The sequence below is a fragment of the Balaenoptera borealis genome, assembly GCF_965194805.1.
Source record: "Balaenoptera borealis genome assembly, chromosome: 3".
Taxonomy (NCBI): Eukaryota; Metazoa; Chordata; class Mammalia; order Artiodactyla; family Balaenopteridae; genus Balaenoptera; species Balaenoptera borealis.
The window spans coordinates 134,211,691-134,231,512 of record NC_138866.1 but is presented as its reverse complement, the minus strand read 5'-3'; the positions used below and the strand labels follow the sequence as shown (position 1 = coordinate 134,231,512).

Below are 19,822 nucleotides of genomic sequence, written 5' to 3'. Positions count from 1 at the left end.
GACATGGTGTGGATAAGCCTGAAACTGAAGCAGGGTGCACCGTGCCCAACGTGAGATGGGTATGAGGTAAGGAGATGGACCCCTCAGGACTTGTTCATTCAATGGGGCAGCTTCCCCTGAAGGCAATCATCTGAGACAACTTCTAACAATCTTGAAGCAAAAGTGAACCGTGACTTCTGTAAGGTCCCCAGGAATAACAAGTAAAGTAAAACGAACATATAGGAAAGCCCTCAGAAACAAAGAAACCCGAAGCTGACTAATAAAACTTTTGAATTTTTACCTCAAACAATATTTTTCAGCCTCATTCAGCGAATAGAACATCTGACACCTCCACAATTCAAAACCACTCTCGAAGAATGAAGACTGACCAACACCATGAAAAGACAGAAGATGAATGCTCACTCTGAAGGAAATCCACAAGCGGGTGTCCACACTTTCTGGCCACAGCACTGGGATTGGAACAAGCAAATGGCCGTCCAGGGTGACCACTGTAAAGGGGATAATGTACAGCCAGAGAGATACATTTTGATGTTTGTTTTTATACATAAAACTTGGCGTTACTTTCTTGTCTGAGCCCTAAATTATGACACATTCAGTGAATAAAAACCCAGCCGAGGCAGCATTGCGACACTGTAGCCCCAGCCTCCCTCGCCTCTCACTGGCTCTCCAGCAAATTTTACATCCATGGCCTCATGGAGGGCTGGCCTGGAGCAGACTTCTGAAGGAGATGCCTCGTTCCTGGACACACTCATCCTGTCAGTGATGCCCCCTTCCTCCCTCACAGATAGACCCGCTGCATGGAGGTCAGTGGCCACATCTATGAAGTGCCCCCTGGTCCGGCCAGACCTCTCAGGGAGCTCAGCGCCAGGGCTGTGGGCCACGCAAGGAAGGGTCCTTCCACCCAAGTTCAGGGACAGCTGTGGAAAGGGACCCTCATGTCAGAGCAGCAGGGCCCCAGGACACCAACCGGGCTTGGACCCCCTCAACAGCCTCTCCTTGGCCTTCTGTGTGACATATTTCACGAGGCTGTGGAATATTTCCATTTTCCTTTGTGTAGGACCATCACATCCCTCTCCTGGGGGAGGAAAAGGAAGGCTTTTCCAGTAATTAAAAACTATTATGAGACCAAGTAAGGAAAACAATAAATCCCGATAATTAAAACTAAATTCATAAAACTTGAATTAGGCTGTCAAAAAAAAATCATCGTAGCTCAGCCTGCAGCCAAGGGTAGGAGCAGGACAAACACCCCACACCCCCTGACCGTAACTAAGACGTGTCTGGTCAGCCAGGCTGTGGTTAGACATGACTGCTCAGGCCAGCACCCGAGAGAGGCCCCAGGGTGTGGGAGGAGGAGGGCAAAGGGCCAGCAAAAGCCTCCAGAGGTCTCTAGCCTCCACGATCCTGGAAGTCGGGCACCCTTTTCTCACGTAGGAGGCTTCCTCGTTAGGATGGTGGCAGGAAAGCAGATCACACAGGATGAAGCAATTCAACAGAGGAAAAGCCCACACCCCGCAAAGGCAAGTCTGAAATGTGCACAGTGGGAACCACAGTAAGAGGGCAGCTGCTTCTGTTAGGGAAGAAGCCTGTTTTCCCAGATCCTGCTGCCTTAAGAATTGCCTTAAGTTCTCCTTGTGTGTGTCTTCCCCCAAGGTGGAGATAAGCAAGACCTCTAAGTGTCACCCCTTCCCCTTCCATAGTGGCCCAAGAGGAAGGGAGGGTCTGTCTGGTGTGAATCTTTAGAAGTGTGTCCACTTGTTTGCTCAGTCAAGCCGCCAGCCAGTGTGGAGGAGCTTGGTGAGGCCTCGCTCCCACAGGAGTCAGGACCACCTTAGAATCAGGGCCAGGGAAGCCCCATCACCTGTGTCAGCAGGACCCCTGTCATGTGCACAGAGGATGTGTCGGTGTCTCGGGTTTCAATCTTTACAAAAAGATCAGGGATGTAGTGGATATTGTCATTCTGAGCTGTCCAGCATCGTCCTTCCTCCGTAAAGCAACCCCTCTACAGACCCACCTTGAATGCACTCGTTGTGGGAGGTGCCGCTGCCTCCCTATGGAAGCCCAAAGGGCCAGAGCCACCCTCACCCCCATGCAGGTGGGGGTAGAAAGAGGCAGACACGTGACTGAGAGCAAGACTCGGAACGGGGAGCTGGTGACATGGTGGCTGTGGGGCAGACGGCGCCATTCCTCTCAGCCCTGATGCGGACCTCTGCCTGGGGTCCGCAGCCTTCCCCCCTCCAGGGCTCCCTCAGGCGCTGGCTGTGTTCCAACCTGGTCCTCCAGCCTCAGGGGCAGTCCCCCTTCTGATCCATGCCCTTTTTGCTTGTTTCCACAGTCAGGAATCCTGTCTGATGAGCTGGGCTAATGCAGACTGGGCAGTGTAGAGGGGAAGTATCAATTTTATTCATGGAACCCCAAACTCCACCCACTACCTCAGAGATTCTTCAAATGAATCATTCAAATTTAACTTTGAAATTTACTTTAAACTATTTTTTTTAAATTAAACTATTAAAAAAACAGTGATTAAAACATTTACAACCGTAGGTTACCTTTGGGGGCGTACCTCTGGGGGACTTGGAGGAGGCATGAGGGAAACTTCTGGGGGCTGAGAACATTCCATATCTTAATCTGAGTAGTTGTCTGAGAATACAGGCATATGATTACACAACAATGTGGGTGTACTTAATGCCACTGAACTGTCCACTAAAAAAATGATTAGGATGGTAAATTTTATGTTATATATATTTTACCACAATTTTAAAAAATAGATTAAAACAGAATTCAAAACGCTCCTTTAAAACTATTTCAGTGAGTAAGAGATAAACTAAAAAACAAGTATAGGCATAAATTTTTAAAATCCATCAAGATTTGTACTCTTTACTATCTGTAAGTTTTACTCTAATTAAAACAATGAAGCAAACAAAAAACACTATTATATACCAAACTTAAGATGTTGATAACCCCCAAGCCTTCCCAGTTTCTCAAGGTACCAGATTATCTCATTTTCTAAAAAACTCAGGGCACAGCCCTTCCTGCTAGAGCTGGATCCTGAGATTTGAAGGCAGCTGTTCAAAATCTCTTAGCATTGGCAACCACATATTTATGTGATTCAGATTATTTTTCCATTCCGTGGAATCAAAACAAAATACAAAAATAAATTGGATACTGGAATGACAAAATTACAATGATGGATTACAGATAAGTAGTAACCAAGGTTAGGGAAAGGGAGGGAAGGAGAGGGTGATTCTTCAGGGCCAGCCCGAGGGAGCTGCTTGGAGGGGATGGACCAGTTTTGTTCCTGATTGTTAAGGTGGATGGACAAATTCACACATGTGATAAAATGTCATGGAACAATAGGTAAAAACATAACCAAAAATGAGTGCATGCAAAACCAGTGAAACCTGAGTAAGATCTGTAGTTTAGTTGACTGCATGGTGCCAATCAATTTCCTGGTTTCAGAAATCCACTATAGTTACATAAGATGTTACCATAGAAGCTGGATGATTGGTATGAGACTTCTCTGTACTATTTTGACAACTTTAAGAAATTCTATAATTATTTCAAAATATAAAGGTAAAAAAATACAGAAATAAATTGGATGAGACTGCTATAAGATTGCCATAAACCCAGTTTTCAAATTATTATTTTTATCAAATTACCCATTATTCTTACTGACTTGATAATATGTACAAGTAAATTATGACACATTAAGACAAATGTGTACTAATAAAACACCATGTAGGTTTTGTGATTGTCTTCCCCGAAAAACCGTTAAGTTGAAGCCATAACCCGTAGTGTGAATGTATTTGGAGATGGGGACTTTGAAGAGGTAATTAAGATTACATGAGGTCATAAGAGTGGGGTTCTGATCCAATATAAGTGGTATCCTTATAAAAGAGGAGATTAGGACACAGGCACACATAGAAGGAAGACCATGTGAAGACACAGGGAGAAGATGGCCATCTGCAAGCCAAAGAGAGAGGCTTCAGGAGAAATCAACCCTGCTGACACTTTAATTTTGAACCAGCCCCCAGAACTGTGAGACAATAAATTTCTGTTGTTTAAGCCTCCCAGTCTGTGGTATTTTGTTATAGCCGCCCTAGCAGACGAATACAAGTAGTGTGGTGATGTGGTTTAGAGGAGGGAAGGATGCTTGAGAGAGCTAGCTGCCTGCGCAGATATGAAAGTTACATATTCAAAAGAAAATTAAAGCTGGCTCTAAATCACATGAAAGAAAACCAGGTCATTAGATGCACATTACTCAAAAATACTATAGTTCCTTCATCTGCATTCATTCGTTTATTCCTTCATTGGATCAACAGTGGTGACTCAGCCTCTCCAGCCCTGTGCCAGGCGCTGAAGGACATGACACATGGGTTAAAGCCAGACTCTGCTCTGTGTAGCACAGTCTTCCAAGGAAGATGTGCAGACAAGGGCAGTACAACGGATTCATGTCTCCGCAGGGGCAAGCATAGGGAGCAGGAGGGGCAGGGAGCAGAAGCCCCTCCTGGGTGAAGTGTGGAGGTGTCAGAGCTGAGTTGTGAACACTGGGAAGAAGTAGCCAGTCCTCTGGATAGCACAGGCCTTGGCAGCCATGGCAGTGGACAGAGATGGACATATACCAGTCCTCTACAGCCCCAAATAGACTCGGGCATCAGCTAACCCTCTATCAAAGCTTACTTCACATTGCATTTGCCTAGTAATTCTGTTATGGAGACAGCCCGCAAATAACGAAGCTCAGATTGGTTAGTTGGTTTTTAACACCTAGTTCTCAGATTTGTCTAGAGGATTGCTAAAGTATAGTATAAAAAATCATTTTGAAACTCTAAAATGTGACATAAATGCTAGCTATCATTCTACTAGATTTGGAAAAACCCTGTAAGTCACCTAGTCCAAAGTGACTATTTCATGGATTATGGAGATTTACTGAACATCACCCAGCTTGTACCTGGCCAAGCCAGAGAGAAGGCCCGGGATTACCCGCTGCCAGTACTCCACGGGAAGCACAGGTTTTTAACATTTGAATTCCACAATAATAAATATTCAATCCTATACTGTTTTCCTTCAATTTTCGTACAGTTCTAAGCACATTCAATTCCAAACCTTGCTTTTGGTGGTGCAATATTTCAACCTCTTAGTGAATAGAGGTTTGTGCTATAGCAGACAAAATGGGAAACCCTCTTGGTTTCTGTTAACCAAGTGCTCTATTCCTACACTCAAAGACTGGTTCCAATTTGAAACCTATGAGAGTTCAAGAGCAAGCCAGATATAACTGAAGATAGGAGAGAAAGGAAATGGCAAGTGAGGGGGAAGGTGGGGGAGGAGGTGTAGGTAGAAGGGCAGGGGGAGAGGGAAACTGTGTTTGCCAGCCCTACATGTCAGCATCACTTCTGTTTGACCAGAAAGCGATGAGCCTGGTGCCAAGGCTGTGGAAGGACACCAGTCCCACAACCCTGCAGTCACACTTCACCTCTTATGACACTTGGTGAAGCTTCTGTCTCATGACAATCGTGTAATTCAGCGAGGTCCCCCTCCTGCACTGGTGATCAAGAGGCTCAGAGACAAATGCAACCCAACTACAGTCACTTCAGGACAGCCTGAGGGCTCCTTCCTTTGGTTGAACTTTTCATATCTTCCTTACTAACCCTTTGTCTAGATGCCTTCTGCCATAAGCAACTACAAAACTTTTTAGTAAAGAAGAAAAGTAAAATAAAATCAGAAACCAAATTTACCAAAAAAAGAGGTAACAGGGCTTCCCTGGTGGCGCAGTGGTTGAGAGTCTGCCTGCCAATGCAGGGGACACGGGTTCGAGCCCTGGTCTGGGAAGATCCCACATGCCACGGAGCAACTGGGCCCGTGAGCCACAATTACTGAGCCTGCGCGTCTGGAGCCTGTGCTCCGCAACAAGAGAGGCCGCAATGGTGAGAGGCCCGCGCACCGCGATGAAGAGTGGTCCCCACTTGCCGCAACTAGAGAAAGCCCTCGCACAGAAATGAAGACTCAACACAGTCATAAATAAATAAATAAAAGAACGTGAATTTCTAAAAAAAAAAAAGAGGTAACAGAAAAGGCAGAGTTTGTTTGAGGATGGCTCCTTCAGACTGTGTTATCAAGTGTCCACATTATCACAGGGTATAGAGTTATTATTTTAACTCTAAACTTACCAACGGTGTCACAAGGTTCATCTTTGTGTACGCAGAAATCTGTCCTAAAAAATTTAAAAAAAGAAATAGTCAGGTGTGTGTAGTACCTCCAAGAATGGGAGAAGAAAACATTGTCAATTAATCTAATTAATCTTGATTACTCATCTTGCCCATAACAAAGTTATCTCTTTAGTTGCCACCTGTTATAATGAAGAATAACTAGCAGCATTTGCCAAGATTAACCACATTTCCAACTGGTAGGCCCAGTTACCCCACGTAAGATCCTCCTTTCATAGCTGAACTATTCCATAAATAACACTCAGTTGCTGGAAGGACTCCTTCCAACGCTGAAAGTTTCAGAAGATGTTTACCAAGTCATCTATCAGAGATAATTATTAGTCAATATCATCAAACTATAGTGACTTCCTAAGTTACTCTACTTGGGCAGCAACTGGTTTTAGATGCTGGAATGACTGTGTATCACTTACATGAGAACACAACAAAAAAGTCATTTCTAAAACTTATATTCTTTAAAGCTCCCTAGGATCTCCCAGGTGTGTGGCTGTGGACAAATGAAACAGCAAAGATGCTCGAAATCTCATCCAGCCTCGGTTCTGCAAGTACAAGGGCCTCCCTCTGGCCTGTGAGGTATGAAATGAGGAATCTGGGCCATTCTTTTCCAAAACCGGAGCATTCCCACTATTCTGCCCATAAGTTCCCTAGTTGGGAGCTGACCAGAGCGCTGGTTGGGGAGGTATCTTGCCCAGGACTGGGTGAGGACAGCAGTGCCTGGCCCCACGTTCATCTTCTCATGGCGTACCGTGGGGAGTGGTAGAAAGCACCCACTCATCTGCAGCTCTCTAAACACACTCCAGCGCAGCTTCAGGTTGAAAAGGTGTGTTCTGAAGGCACCTCGTCTCATTTCACTTTTAAAAAATTCTCTGGGAAGAAAAATGGGTCAGGTTCTTGTCAGGTTGGCACTAAACAAAGTTGTCAATGAAAGTGGCAGGTCCTGGATGGGTCACACGTCGCCTTCCCTCATGGGATAATACCTTCCCCTTTCTGACACTCCATCCCCACCTCGGCATTCAGTGTCCTCAATTCCTTTCCTACTCTCGGTCAAAAATCTACTCTCACGGAAGGATCTGATCTGCCATTCACACTGGGGACAATGACAAGAAGGCAATGTAATATCATCAGCTTTCCTTTTACCTCCACTCCAAACCACAGCACATTCTGTCCTATTTGCCTCCATAATGTAACCCATGTCTAACGTCTCTCAGCACCATGCGGATGTCCATGTGAGTGGAGCAAAACCTGCTTGTTCCCAACCCTGGCTCTGCTTCAGGCTGGCCTGAAAGTTGTCAAAGACTCTACCCACCCACTAGACCTGCAGAGGCCAGATCTGTAGGTTTAAAAGATTCCACTTGGGGCTCTGATGTACAGAATTTCCTGGTCCAGGCCACTGCCTCAGGCCAAGAAGTCTTGCCAGGCACCCTGGACATCCTGTGAGCCCAGAGGAAAGGGCAGCCGGCATGGGTGTGACAGCTTTGAAGAGGTGGCCCTGAAGCTGGCCGGAGAGACAGCTAGAAGGAGCTGGGCCAATCCCCTAAGCAGCCCACATGGGTTTTGCTGACTGCGTCTCTAATTTTTTCATAATGAACGTATATATTTTGGTAATCAATTTTAAAATAATTTTAACAAAGGAAAAAGGAAGGCTTCAAGACCCTCAGGCTTTTCTTTTCTATGGAGGTTCAGGGAGCCTCCATAGAAATGGAGATGGAATAACCATAGGAAAATGAAGACTCGTGCCTTGATTTTTCTGTCAAAGACGACCTTTCAGAAGACTAATTAACAGGCAGTAGAGGGTGGCAAGGAAGACACAGAGGCAGAGAAGAAAACAAACAAATAAAATTAGGGACATAAATATGTTTACTGGTCTGGTATCCAACTAACCCTAACTCAACATTCTTGATCTGACACCCTTCCCATTGGAATGTTTTGGGCGTGTCACACACACACACACACAGACCAGACTGTCCTGAGACCTCGCTCCAGGGTTTCCCAGAGTGAGCAACTAAAAGTGTTGAAAGCATCATCGCATTGTCTCACCTGGGCAAAGGGAGAAAGGGTGTGTGGCCATCAGTCCCACAGAAGAGAATTAAACAGACTGAACAGGGCTGCTGAGGGGATTGGCCCCAGCTCCTTCTAGCTGTCTCTCTGGCCAGCTTGGAGGAAGATGGCTGACAGGGCGTTGTGTGTTCTCTCATCCCCCCGCTTCCCTGGAGGGAAACGGGTGGTCTCAAGTGATGGACCCTGCAGCGTCACTCACTGCTTCTCCTGAGGAAGTGGGAGGACGTATGGTGGGCTCACGGCGGGCCAAGCTCAATTAGAGGTCTGGCTTGAAAGGGTTGCCAAAATTTGAATCTTCTCTCCCTTGCCTGTTCAAGGTCCTTTCTCAGAAAAGGAAAAGCAAGCCTTCTGCCTGCAGGGTCACCTTCATCTCCAGGTACCCTGGCTCCCACTGCAAACTCATGCCAAACCCACATGTAGGGGCTGCAGGGGTCAACTGGGGAATCACAAAAAAAAAAAAAAAAGCATCCCAATGCAGCTCTCCAGCCTCTCAGTCTGTTCACATTCACATTCTGCTGTTTGTTCCTCAACAGAAGGAAGGCTGCATGGATCTACAGGCCAGAGTGGGCTCCATGGATGTGTGAGCTGTGCCATCATGCAGGCCCCTCACTCAGAAGCCTCCCATCCCCCAACCTGCTTTAACGCTCTGTTCTCAACATCTTGAAATACTTAAGAATTTTTTAACATGGGGTCCTGAGTTTTCATTCTGCACTGGGCACCACAAGTTACATAGCTAGTCCTGTGCATAACCTATTGCCTGGCATACAGTTGGGGTTTAATAAATACTGGCTCCTTTACTAAACGACCGGCATACATTTCCAGATCACTTTCAACGTGCCCTGTCAGCTCATCAGTGGCCTTGTCTCTCCCCTGTGTTTGGAAACCCAGAAAAACATAACACCACAGGTACCCACCAAGCTCTCACATGAGCAAGGCCAAAGGTTGAGGGAGGACCGTCCCTGGGACTGGGTGGAATTACATGGGAAGGGAAGGTGTAGGAACAGCTGGACATCCTGGTGGTCGCGCTCTGGGCTGGCCATGCATGCCGCTCCGGATGTCTCCCAGGAGCATAGACCTGGGTTTGCAGGGTAAAACTCCTGGCTTTCTGGAGGACATGTGGAGCCACAGGCAAGGCCGTGCCAGGTGTTGAAGTCCCCTGAAGTCCAGTCTGTGCGGGTCCCATATGGCCCCCAAACTCAGCCTACTAAGAGGTCCTTGCTGGCCCTACACACGGCTGCAGCTGCTGGATATGCAGCTCCTGCCGCTCCTTGCTCGGCAGCTTCTGTTGGACGCGATGTCATGCTCACATCTTGGCAACTGGCCATCTGTACAGTTGGTGGGCGTCCAGGAGAATACACTCTCGGGCTCAGCCACAGCCCGGAAGGAAAACAAAAAGAGAAGAAACCCTCACATCAGCCAGTCCCAGGACCTGAGGATGCTGGTCCCTAAACACCGTTGGCCTGTGCGGCCTCCAATTAGACCCTCAGCTTGGATTATTCTGGGAGGAAAGGACTGCTTCTCCAGAGCAGCAACTGCCTCGCACCCAATTTCCCTGTGAAAACATCAGCCCATTATTATCCCAGCCTAAGGAATTGCAGCTCTCAGCCTCTAATTATTAAACGATGCTTCTCAGCCAAATTGGCTTCCAGCCCCGACTCCATCATTGCCACCCCATCCTCGTAGGAGGTCTGGAGTTTAACGTCTGTGAGGACCCAGAGGACAGATGGCACCAATCAGTTCAGTCCAGCAGCTCCCCACAGAAGTGAGAGGGATCAAGATGGCTCGAAATGGAGAGAGACAACACAGGCTCCTGGGCTGGCTGCAGGTGACAGAGCGGGATGGAGGCCTTTGCATCGGCTCTGCCTGCATCTGAAGAAACCTGGCCTTCCCGGGCCACCAGGCATCTGCCTCCCCGGCCCCCCCATTCAGAAACACCCGCTTGCAATCAGGACCACCCCCTTCAATGTGCTTAGTTAGAAAAGAACATTTTAAAAGTTTTTTATTGTGGTAAAATACACGTAAAATTTACCATCTTAACCATTTTTAAGTTCACAGTTCTGTAGGGTTGAGTATATTCACATTGTTGTGCAACTTATCTCCAGAACTCTTTTTATCTTGCAAAAGTGAAATTCTATATCCATTAAACAGCTCCCTATTCCCTCCTCCCCATAGCTCCTGGCCACTACCATTTCTGTCTCAATGAATTTAACTTTCTAGGTATGCCATATAAGTGGGATCACAAAGGATTTGTCCTTTTATGACTGGTTTATTTCACTCAGCAAAATGTCCTCCAGGTTCATCCACGTTGTAACTAGTGTTAGAATTTCCTTCCTTCTTAAGGCTGAATAATATTCCATTTGTATGGAAACACCACATTTTGTTTATTCATTTATCCACTAACGGACACTTGGGTTGCTTCCACATTTCAGCTATTATTACTAATGCTACTATGAATATAGGTGTACGAATATTTCTTCAAAATCCTTTTGGATATATACCCAGAAGTGGAGTTGCTGGATCATATGGTAGTTCTATTTTTAATTTTTGGAGGAATTGCCATACTGTTTTCCACAGCGGCTGTACCATTTTACATTCCTACCAACAGGGTACAAGGGTTCCAATGTTTCCACATCCTCACCAACACTTGTTATTTTCTGTTGTTTGAGTTTTTTTAAATAGTAGGCATCCTAATGGGTATGAGATGTAAAGAACATTTTTATGCAAAATATTTCCAGTATGGTAAATAAGCTGTTAGGAGACAGGAAAAAGAGAAAGGAAAAAATAAAGCCTAACGGAGAGCATTCTCAGGCTGAGGGTGCATTCAGTCTCTCTGATGGCATTTTGTAAAAAGGCTAATCCAGAAGTTTTGTCTACACTAATTCTGGTAACATCTATTGCCTCTGAAAAAAAGCTAGTCGTTCCCAAACCAAGACCACTTGCAAGTGTTTTCTCTACCCAGACAAGAAAGGAAACAGCAGGAAAGCAAAGAAGCAATACAGGGAAAATTCCCATAGGTTATTATTTTGAACAAAACACCAGAATTTATACATTTTATATAGTATTTACACAAACCACTTTCAAAGTAATAACCTTGGAAGTTTAGCTGCATATTCCAAAGATGATGTTATTTAGAGCTCCTCTCTAGGAAAGGTCTTTAGTCCTCATTTAATTATCATTTGGAAAATCAAGCACATTAATTTATAGTCACATATAGATATGGTTCCCAAGGACTTCTGCCTGCCTCACAAATCAAATCCACTCTCAAAGGGTGGTAGCCATAAGCCGAATACTGTAATCCTCAGTGCTTTATGGAAAGCCCCATAGGCTCCAAAAGCTATTTCAAAGTGCCTTGAGCCACGGCAGCCTCTGGCCAGCGAGTGTGGGGGCCAGAGCTGCTGGGAGAGGTGGTACCTAGGGCTTCCCAGTACTCACCAGGGTGGGCAAAACCAGATCTAAGGCAAGTACAAGGTCATGCTCACGCCTTGTCCTTGGTTCCTGGTAGACTACCAGCTATATGTTGGCAATCAGAATTATTGAATAGACTTCTCAAATGTTCCATTATACATTTAATCACATCCTGTAGAAGCAGCAAGCATTCTCATAATGGATCAGTGTGTTACAGATCACATTTTAACCCTTTAGGGTTGGCAATTGATGAATCATCTACAAGAGTGATTAGGCATCTATTTGGTGTCTGATGGTGGCAATGTGCATGTTCTGGGTTTTTTTAAGAGGAGAAGCCTAGGGTGCTATATTGCCTGCTACAGGGTGCCTGAAGCTGGGGTCACAGACCATCCCCAGCTACCTTCAGGATGTCATCAGGTCAGGGGCTTGTTGTTTATGGCCCAAGAGGTGCAAAATAAGAGCCCTTCTGGACTCAAAACCAAAGGCTTAAACCAGATTTAACTCTTCTTAGAAGGGCAGGTTATCTTTAAGCTAAAGACATGGTAAACTGTTCCCTTTCTCTGAACTCAGAGAAAAAGAAAGCATGTAATTTTGGAAGTAGTTTCCGTAAATTAAAAAAAAAAAAATCTTAAAATTCAAAGTTGATGTATTCATGATATATTCATTCAAAAACATAAAATTTTGTATTTTAACCTAATGGATTAAATTATCACAAAACATTTCTGCATATTTTCTAAAAGGGGATTTTGGTGTGAACACATAACACATTTTATTTACATCACTTAAGTAAAACAACCAAGGAAAATCAATTTTTCTAACAGAGATTTGAGACATAGGGAAAAAATGAAATAGCCACATCTATACCTATCATGGGTTGAACTGTGTCCCCAAAAAGATATGTTCAAGTCCTAACCCCACACCCAGTCCATGTGAATGTAATCTTATTTGGAAAAAGGGTCACTGCAGATGTAATCAAGTTAAGATGAGGTCACACTGGATTAAGCTGGGCCCCAATCCAATGACTGGTGTCCTTACAAGAAGAAGGAAATGTGGGCACAGGGAGAACACCATGTGACGATGGAGGAGACTGGAGTGATGCATCTACAAGACAAGGGATGCCCAGGATTGCAGCAACCACCGGAAGTTAGGAAGAAGGAGGAAGGATCCTCCCCTCCTGAGCCTTCAGAGAGACACGGCCCTGCCCACACCTTGATTTCAGACTCCTGGCCTCCAAAACTGTGAGAAAATAAACTTCTGTTGTTTTAAGCCAGCATTTTGTGGTAATTTGTTACTGCAGCCCTAGAAAACTAAAATAACATTGTTGCTATCTGCATAGAAAGCTGCCTTTGGCTTCTATAGTCCATTGCCGGGCCCCTTGGCTTCCCTCTCAGTCAGGAAGAGTAAGTCCAGCTCTGTAGCCTATAAAGAAGCTCAGCTTCTTGCTTCAAATGGAGCCTCTACGTGAATTCCACAGGCATCTCTGCCCGCTGCTGTTGTCCCAAGAGTACCCATGGATGAGCTGTGCACAGCACACACACGCTTGCATGGACTTCCCTCCACAGGAAAATCGGGGTATTCACTTCTCCCACTTTGGAAGCAGCCTCAAACACAGATGAGCTCTTTCCAGTAAGCATTATATTTGGTGCTGGGAAGAGGTAGTAGATGAATTTTCTTGGAAGTTTTAAGAGTCTTGGGTAACTAGGATTTCAGTAGTTTTATATTAACAATAACAATAGCAATAATAATAGCTAACACTTGTGTCCTTACTGTGGGCCAGGCACTGTGAGAAGTGCTTCCTGTGCTCATTTAATCCTCACACCTTGGAGGTAGGACTATCATTTATCCCTATCTTACTGATGAGGAATCCAAGGTTCAGACATGTGACCCAAAGTCTGATTTCCAAGCCTGAATCCCTAGCAAATTGCCATCTGTCCTCTCCAATGGAAAATGCCTTCCCTTTCTCCCTTTGCAGCTCCAGGCAGAGTCTAGTTTTACCTGGTCACAAATACAGCGGCATCCACGGGGGGCGTATCGTCCTTGCCTCCTGGAACCTGATTGTTGCCGAGGTACCGTGCGCCTCCATACTCCTCGTTCTGCCAGTGACAGAAGCTCTCCAGGGACCGCTCACCATGGTGCCCAATGGACAATTTGGCCTAAAAGAAATCAGGGGGGCAGTTACAGAAGCAAATGCCCAGGGAAGCCAGAGTTCATGCTCAGACAGTGTAGATGTTAAGGTGGAGACAGCTGCTCGCCGGGGCGTCATTCAATGTCACCTGCCCACAATGCTGGTAGGAAGATGCAGAGACCCAGAGAGAGGCCATCAGGGGCCTTATCTATAAGTTTGACTGAAGACTATGTTATTAAAGAAAAGCTTTCTTCTTTTTGGCAGACTGAACAGCATACCCAACGTTCTCACGTTCACTGCTTAACTCTGCAGGTAACACTTTCATAAGGAAATGCACTCAATCAAAAGACCAGAAAATGATGCTACAGGGCACCCAAATTTGGCCTGAAGCTCAGGTATAGCTCCAGAAGAGTAGCCATGATTCCAAAGACCTCACCATCAACTTTGCACCCATGAAACATGCGGGAGTGAAGGAGGGAGGCACACAGGCCCACTGCTCAGGGTTCCTCTGAGATTCTGAGCAGATTGACTGCACACCAAGCCTCCAGTAACAGTACCTGTCCTCCTCTCACCAGGCATCCCTGGTCCCTGGCCCAGGGCACACTGTTGTCATCTGCAAAGCCAGGGAAGGAGGATAAAATACAACACTTGGACTCCTCCTCAGCACTCAACAGCAACTAGGAAGCCTGGAGACCAGTTACATTTTCCGTTACTGTGCCGATGGGGACTTACAGGACGCTGTCGTAGCAGGACAAGCTTGGTAACTTGAATGTTAACTTTAATTCCAAGGCTCTGGTGCTGAAACATATTGTATACCTGTCAAGAGAGAAAAAAAGAAATAGATAGAGATATAAATACAAAAATAAAAAAAACAACAACAGCGGTATCCTGGATGGGATCCTGGAACAAAGAAAAGATAGTAGGTGAAAACTAAGGACATCTGCACAAACTATGGACTTGAGTTAATGATAATGTAACAATATTGGTCCATTAGTTATAACAAACATACCATACTAATGTAAAATGTCAATAATAGGGGAAATTGTGTATGGGAACTCTCTGTACTACCTGTTCAATATTCCTATAAATCTAAAACACAAAATATAAATGAATAAAATATAAATGTATTTGTTTATAAAATGAAATATAAATTCTATTCATTAAAAATTATATTAATTAAAAAAAATTTTTTTAAACTGTGTTCTTGCAGTACAGAAAAATCTAAAGAAGAGTAATTATATGAAATTCAAATGTCAATATTCATAATAAAGTCTTATTGGAACAAAAAAATACATATATATGAGATATATAACCCAGATTTTATTTAAAAGGCCTTCTGAGACCAAAAAACTACCATAAATATAAATTCCTCAAGAGAAACAAGTATAACAGAAAACTCTGGAATCACACACACGTGTGCATACAAACATATACATGCAAAGATAAACTGGAAATCAGTTGGTTGAAAAAAATGTATAGGACAGGTGATTTTGAAAAAAAGAAATGGATGTCTGCTGATTCTGGTGTTTCCTGCAGGAAGGTGAAGGGGATCTTTATGAAAGGATGGGGGAGGTCCATGCCTGTGGCCATCTGCCACAGATGTCAACTTGTATCTTCTCTAACCCTCATCACAACCCATCAAGGTTGGTGTCTCCACCAACCTCGACTCAGTGACATAAAGCCACCAGCTCAAGACCCACTGCCAGTCAACTATGACTACAATCCAAATCCAGATTGTCCAGCCAAAAAGGCCATATTCCTTTTTTCCCTGAATTCCTCATTCTAAGCAAAGTTTGTCAGTGAGATTAAGTCATAGTAACAGAAAAGGATATGCCCCTCTCAGTTTTGCACCTCTTGTTGGTAGAACTTAATTATAAGGATCTCAACATCAAGAAATCAAAGGATTCAAGAAGAGAGATAGGAAAACTCAAGTAAGGCATAGGAGTGAAAGTTGACGTAGACAGAAAAAAACCATCGGATTTGAGGACCCCCAGATCATTACGATCCTCCTGAGTTCCTTCTCAGGAGAGAGCAGGGTTCAGGGAGGTACAATGGAGTAGGTGATGAGGGTAGTAGTGTAAGATATAGAGGGAAGAGATAAGAATCTTTTAAATATTCCCTTTTCTTTTTAAATTGGGAAAATACTTTTGTTTCATTATGTCCTTTTTTTCAGTGTTATTGATATATAATTGATATACAACATTGTATTAGGTTCAGGTATACAACATGATGATTATATATATTATACTATATATCATAGTATATATAATATATACATATCTCAAAATGATCACCACAGTAAGTTTAGTTAACATCCATCACCTCACATAGTTACAATTGTCTTTCTTGTGAAAGAACTTTTAAGACCTACTCTCTTAGCAACTTTCAAATATACGATACAGTACTGTTAACTATAGTCACCATGCTGTATCTTACATCCCCAGAACTTATTTATCTTACAAATAAAAGCTTGTACCTTTTGACCACCTCTACCCATACCCCTACCCCCCGCCTCTGGGAACCACCAATCTGTTTTCTGTATCTATGAGTTCAGGTTTTTTAGATTCCACATATAAGTGAAATCATATAGTGTTTGTTTTTCTCTAACTTACTTCACTTGGTTTTGAATATGCTTTTTTTTCCTGATAGACATAATCCGGAGGGAGAATTTTCTAGCAGGGGCATTAAAACGTTCTCTCCAGTACATCAGCAGCAACATAAAGCAATGACCACAGCCAACAGCATGGCCACAGTTAATTCAGGCCATGTGAAGCTGGACACGGCGTCGGGCACATAAGCAGCAGAAGCCAGGCACGCACAGTGCTTGAGCATCTGTGTGACAAAGGAATTAGCTGTGTCAGTGCTTGGATTTTTCTCTTTGAAAACTATTATTAAAGCAAAACAGAATCTTTGTGTAATTTAATATTCTTTCCCACAAGGAAAAATACAACATATTCAGTTCTTCTGTTCTCACTACCCCCTCCCAAAACTTTTTCTTTCCTCAAGAACAAAATTGCAGTCATTTATTTTATACTGGACCATCTGTAGGCCAATTCTGAAGTCATGCCTTAACTACCTATCCCTAAACCTGAGTGAAGAAGGGAAAAGCACATAACTTTTTCCTTGTTTCTGAGAACCACCCAACGGCTGTAAATCAAATTTTTCCAGAAATATTCAGCCTTAGGATTGGGCCCAAACTGGAAAACCTCAATTCAAAACATGAAAACTAGAAAGAATGAAAACTTGAAATTATGAGGGAGAAAATTCAAGTCACACAGGGTTTCAAGGTGCAATCTAAACACTGCCTGTAACAGCAACGGCAGCCAAAGACATTAAAGAATATTGTGGGTTTAAAGCAATAACACAGGAAAGCAATTCTCAGTGATGTTCTGACACGCCCCCTGAAAGCAGCATAAAGAACAGAGACTGAATGGAATGATGTAAGTTTCAGGAAGGACAAAGCTATAGGAACAAACTCCCTCATCAGAATCGCCCGTTTTTTCCTCTCCGGCTGAGGACAGTTCTGCACATCCCGTGTACCGTGACCCCAAAAGGCTCAGGTACTTTTCTTGGAGCAAATACACAAAAAATATGTGAGCTGGAGGGGGAGAAAAGCTTCATGCTCTAGAGGCTGGGACGGAGGGCAAGATGGGGAATTGTTGTTTAATGAGTGTAGAGTTTCCGTCTTGCCAGATGACAAAGTTCTAAGGTTTGGTTGCACAACAATGTGAATACAATTAATGATACTGAACTGTACACTTAAAAATGACTAAGATGGTAAATCCTGTTATGTGTATTTTACCAAATTAAAACTTTTTCATTAATTAATTTAAGACAAGAAGCTTCATGCTCTGAACAACGTTCTCTAGTAAGCCTGCAGGAAGGTACCCCCCCTTGATGTGCAACTGGGACGCCCACATTCAGGAGAGCAGGCGGGAGCGACCACAGCTAAAGCACCTTGTCACCTGAGCAGACCACGCTCCCACAAAGCCCAGCAGAGCGCAGGACCAGGCAGACGCACAGGATCTCCCTCAAGGCCCAGTGCCAAGCCAGGCGAGCCAGGCGAGCCAGACGAGAATCCGACGACAGCCACAGAACACAAAGCAGCAGGCCTCAAAGACATGTAAGGAAGTCTCCCTGTCCTCCTCGCCCATGGAAATTCACACTCAGGAGAGTCTTGGAGGCAGCGGCCCCATGACGTTTAGGGAGACACCTGGTTGGGCAGGGAACAGCACAACCAATTGTCTGGAAAGTCTGTCTCCTGCATCCAGCTCTGGCTGCATCCTGGAAAATGTTCAGAGCCCCAGCTTCATTTGTCACATTTCCCTGGCAGCCTGGGGGCCGAGTGGGTGGACCCACTGCCAGCAGCGCACTGCAGGGCTCCCCTGGCTGGGCGACATGGGGACACGGTCAGGGAGGGGTAGACAGGGACAGGTGATGGGGGCACGTGGGGAGGAGCTGTTCGCAATGCCAGGTGGGGTTTTCACATAAGCACCACCTACCTGGTGACTTAGGGCCTCCCCAGGGACAGACGGGAAGTGGAGCTGACTCCCTCACATCGCAGGCCGCACCCATCCAGACCCTCACCCTGGAGGGGGCTATATTCTCTAGCAGTCCCTCTGAGCGGGGTCCCTGAAGCAGCAGCACCAACATGGCCTGAGCACATTTTGGAAACGCATTCTGGAGCCCACCCCAGACCCCATGAATCAGAACCCGGTGGAGGGGGGTGGGCCCAGCCATCTGCATTCCACAAGCCCCCCAGCAGCTTCCCATCATGGCCACTGGGGTGTGGGAACCAGTGAGTGCTCTAGCACTGCTGCTAGCTTCTCTGCTCACCAGAGAGAGACTTGTTGTCTGTTTCACATGGTAATTGAGTCAAATTGATGTCATTTTTCCTCCAAACAGAACTTGCCTGGAGCGTCTCAGGTTTTCATTCCACTCTGTGGTTGTTAAGGAAGCTAAAAACAACCAAAGCTCTGTCAAGTGACCCCATTTTCCAATTTGGCTGCCCAAACCCAGGGCTTCTAGTGTCAGCACCACCTGTTTCCATCTGCAATTTGTTCTTCAAAATATTCCTGCTTCTGTGTCACCACCACCCCCAACCAAAGAAAAATCAAGTCACGTACATAAAAAGGCACTACAGCATATTTGGAAAATCAACCAAAGCCCACTCAGGGCACCCACTGCAGCTTGCTGACAGCTCAGAGACACAGGTCTGGCCGAAGTTTCTCCCTCCACACATTCCTGCACAGGTGAGCGGATTGCTGGGACACATAGCCCAGTGGGACTCTATACCCCTCTGAGCCAGGTGAAGGGATCTTTTAAAACACAAATCAGTGTATACCACTCTTCTACTTGACCCCTGCACAGCTTCCCCATCGCACATGCAGTGAAGCCGGCTCTCCATGCCCTGACTCCTGAGGGGGAGGCCGGAGCACCTCTCACTGTGCCCCACCCTCCCCATCACCCACCAGGAATGACCTCTCCCTGTGCCTCCCAAATGCCAGACTGACTCCCACTGGCTGGCTCCTTATGTCAGTGTAATGCCTTCCCTTCTAAGTGGAGGGTCACTCATCACAGAGGTGTCCCTGACTGCCCCAGTCACTTGCTATCACCTGGATCTTTGCATAGCAGTTTATAAAATTTGCACACAAATCCCTGATTTGTGTGTTGAGTACTGTCTGTTGGTGCCACCACATGAGCTCCATGAGGATGGGACCTGTTGTGGTCCCTACTCGATCCCCAGTCCCTAGGAAGTCCCCAGCACACATTAGGTACCCAATAAATATAACTGAATGGAATTAGTGAGTGCATCTCATTTTTTTTTATAGTGGTAAAAAACATATAACATAAAATTTACCATCTTAACCATTTTTAAGTATACAGTTCAGTAGTGTTAAATACATTCTCATTATTGTGCTACCATCACCACCACCCACCTTTAGAGCTTTTTTATGTTCCCAAACTGGACCTCTGCACCCATTAAACAACTTCTCATAACCCTCTCCCCTCAGCCCCC

At 45.1% G+C, this 19,822-nt stretch overlaps 1 protein-coding gene across 15 annotated transcripts in view; it reads right to left on the bottom strand.

Annotated features, from left to right (window-relative positions):
* Positions 1–19,822, bottom strand: part of ADAMTS17 (ADAM metallopeptidase with thrombospondin type 1 motif 17) — a 354,337-nt gene that overhangs the window by 266,427 nt on the left and 68,088 nt on the right. For all 15 annotated transcript variants that reach the window (XM_082385141.1, XM_082385142.1, XM_082385143.1 and 12 more), the window contains 3 exons: positions 14,536–14,619; positions 13,674–13,831; positions 6,162–6,205 (listed from right to left, as the gene is read on the bottom strand). In XM_082385141.1, the coding sequence (XP_082241267.1) occupies positions 6,162–6,205; positions 13,674–13,831; positions 14,536–14,619 (286 nt within the window). The remainder of the gene's footprint in view (positions 1–6,161; positions 6,206–13,673; positions 13,832–14,535; positions 14,620–19,822) is intronic.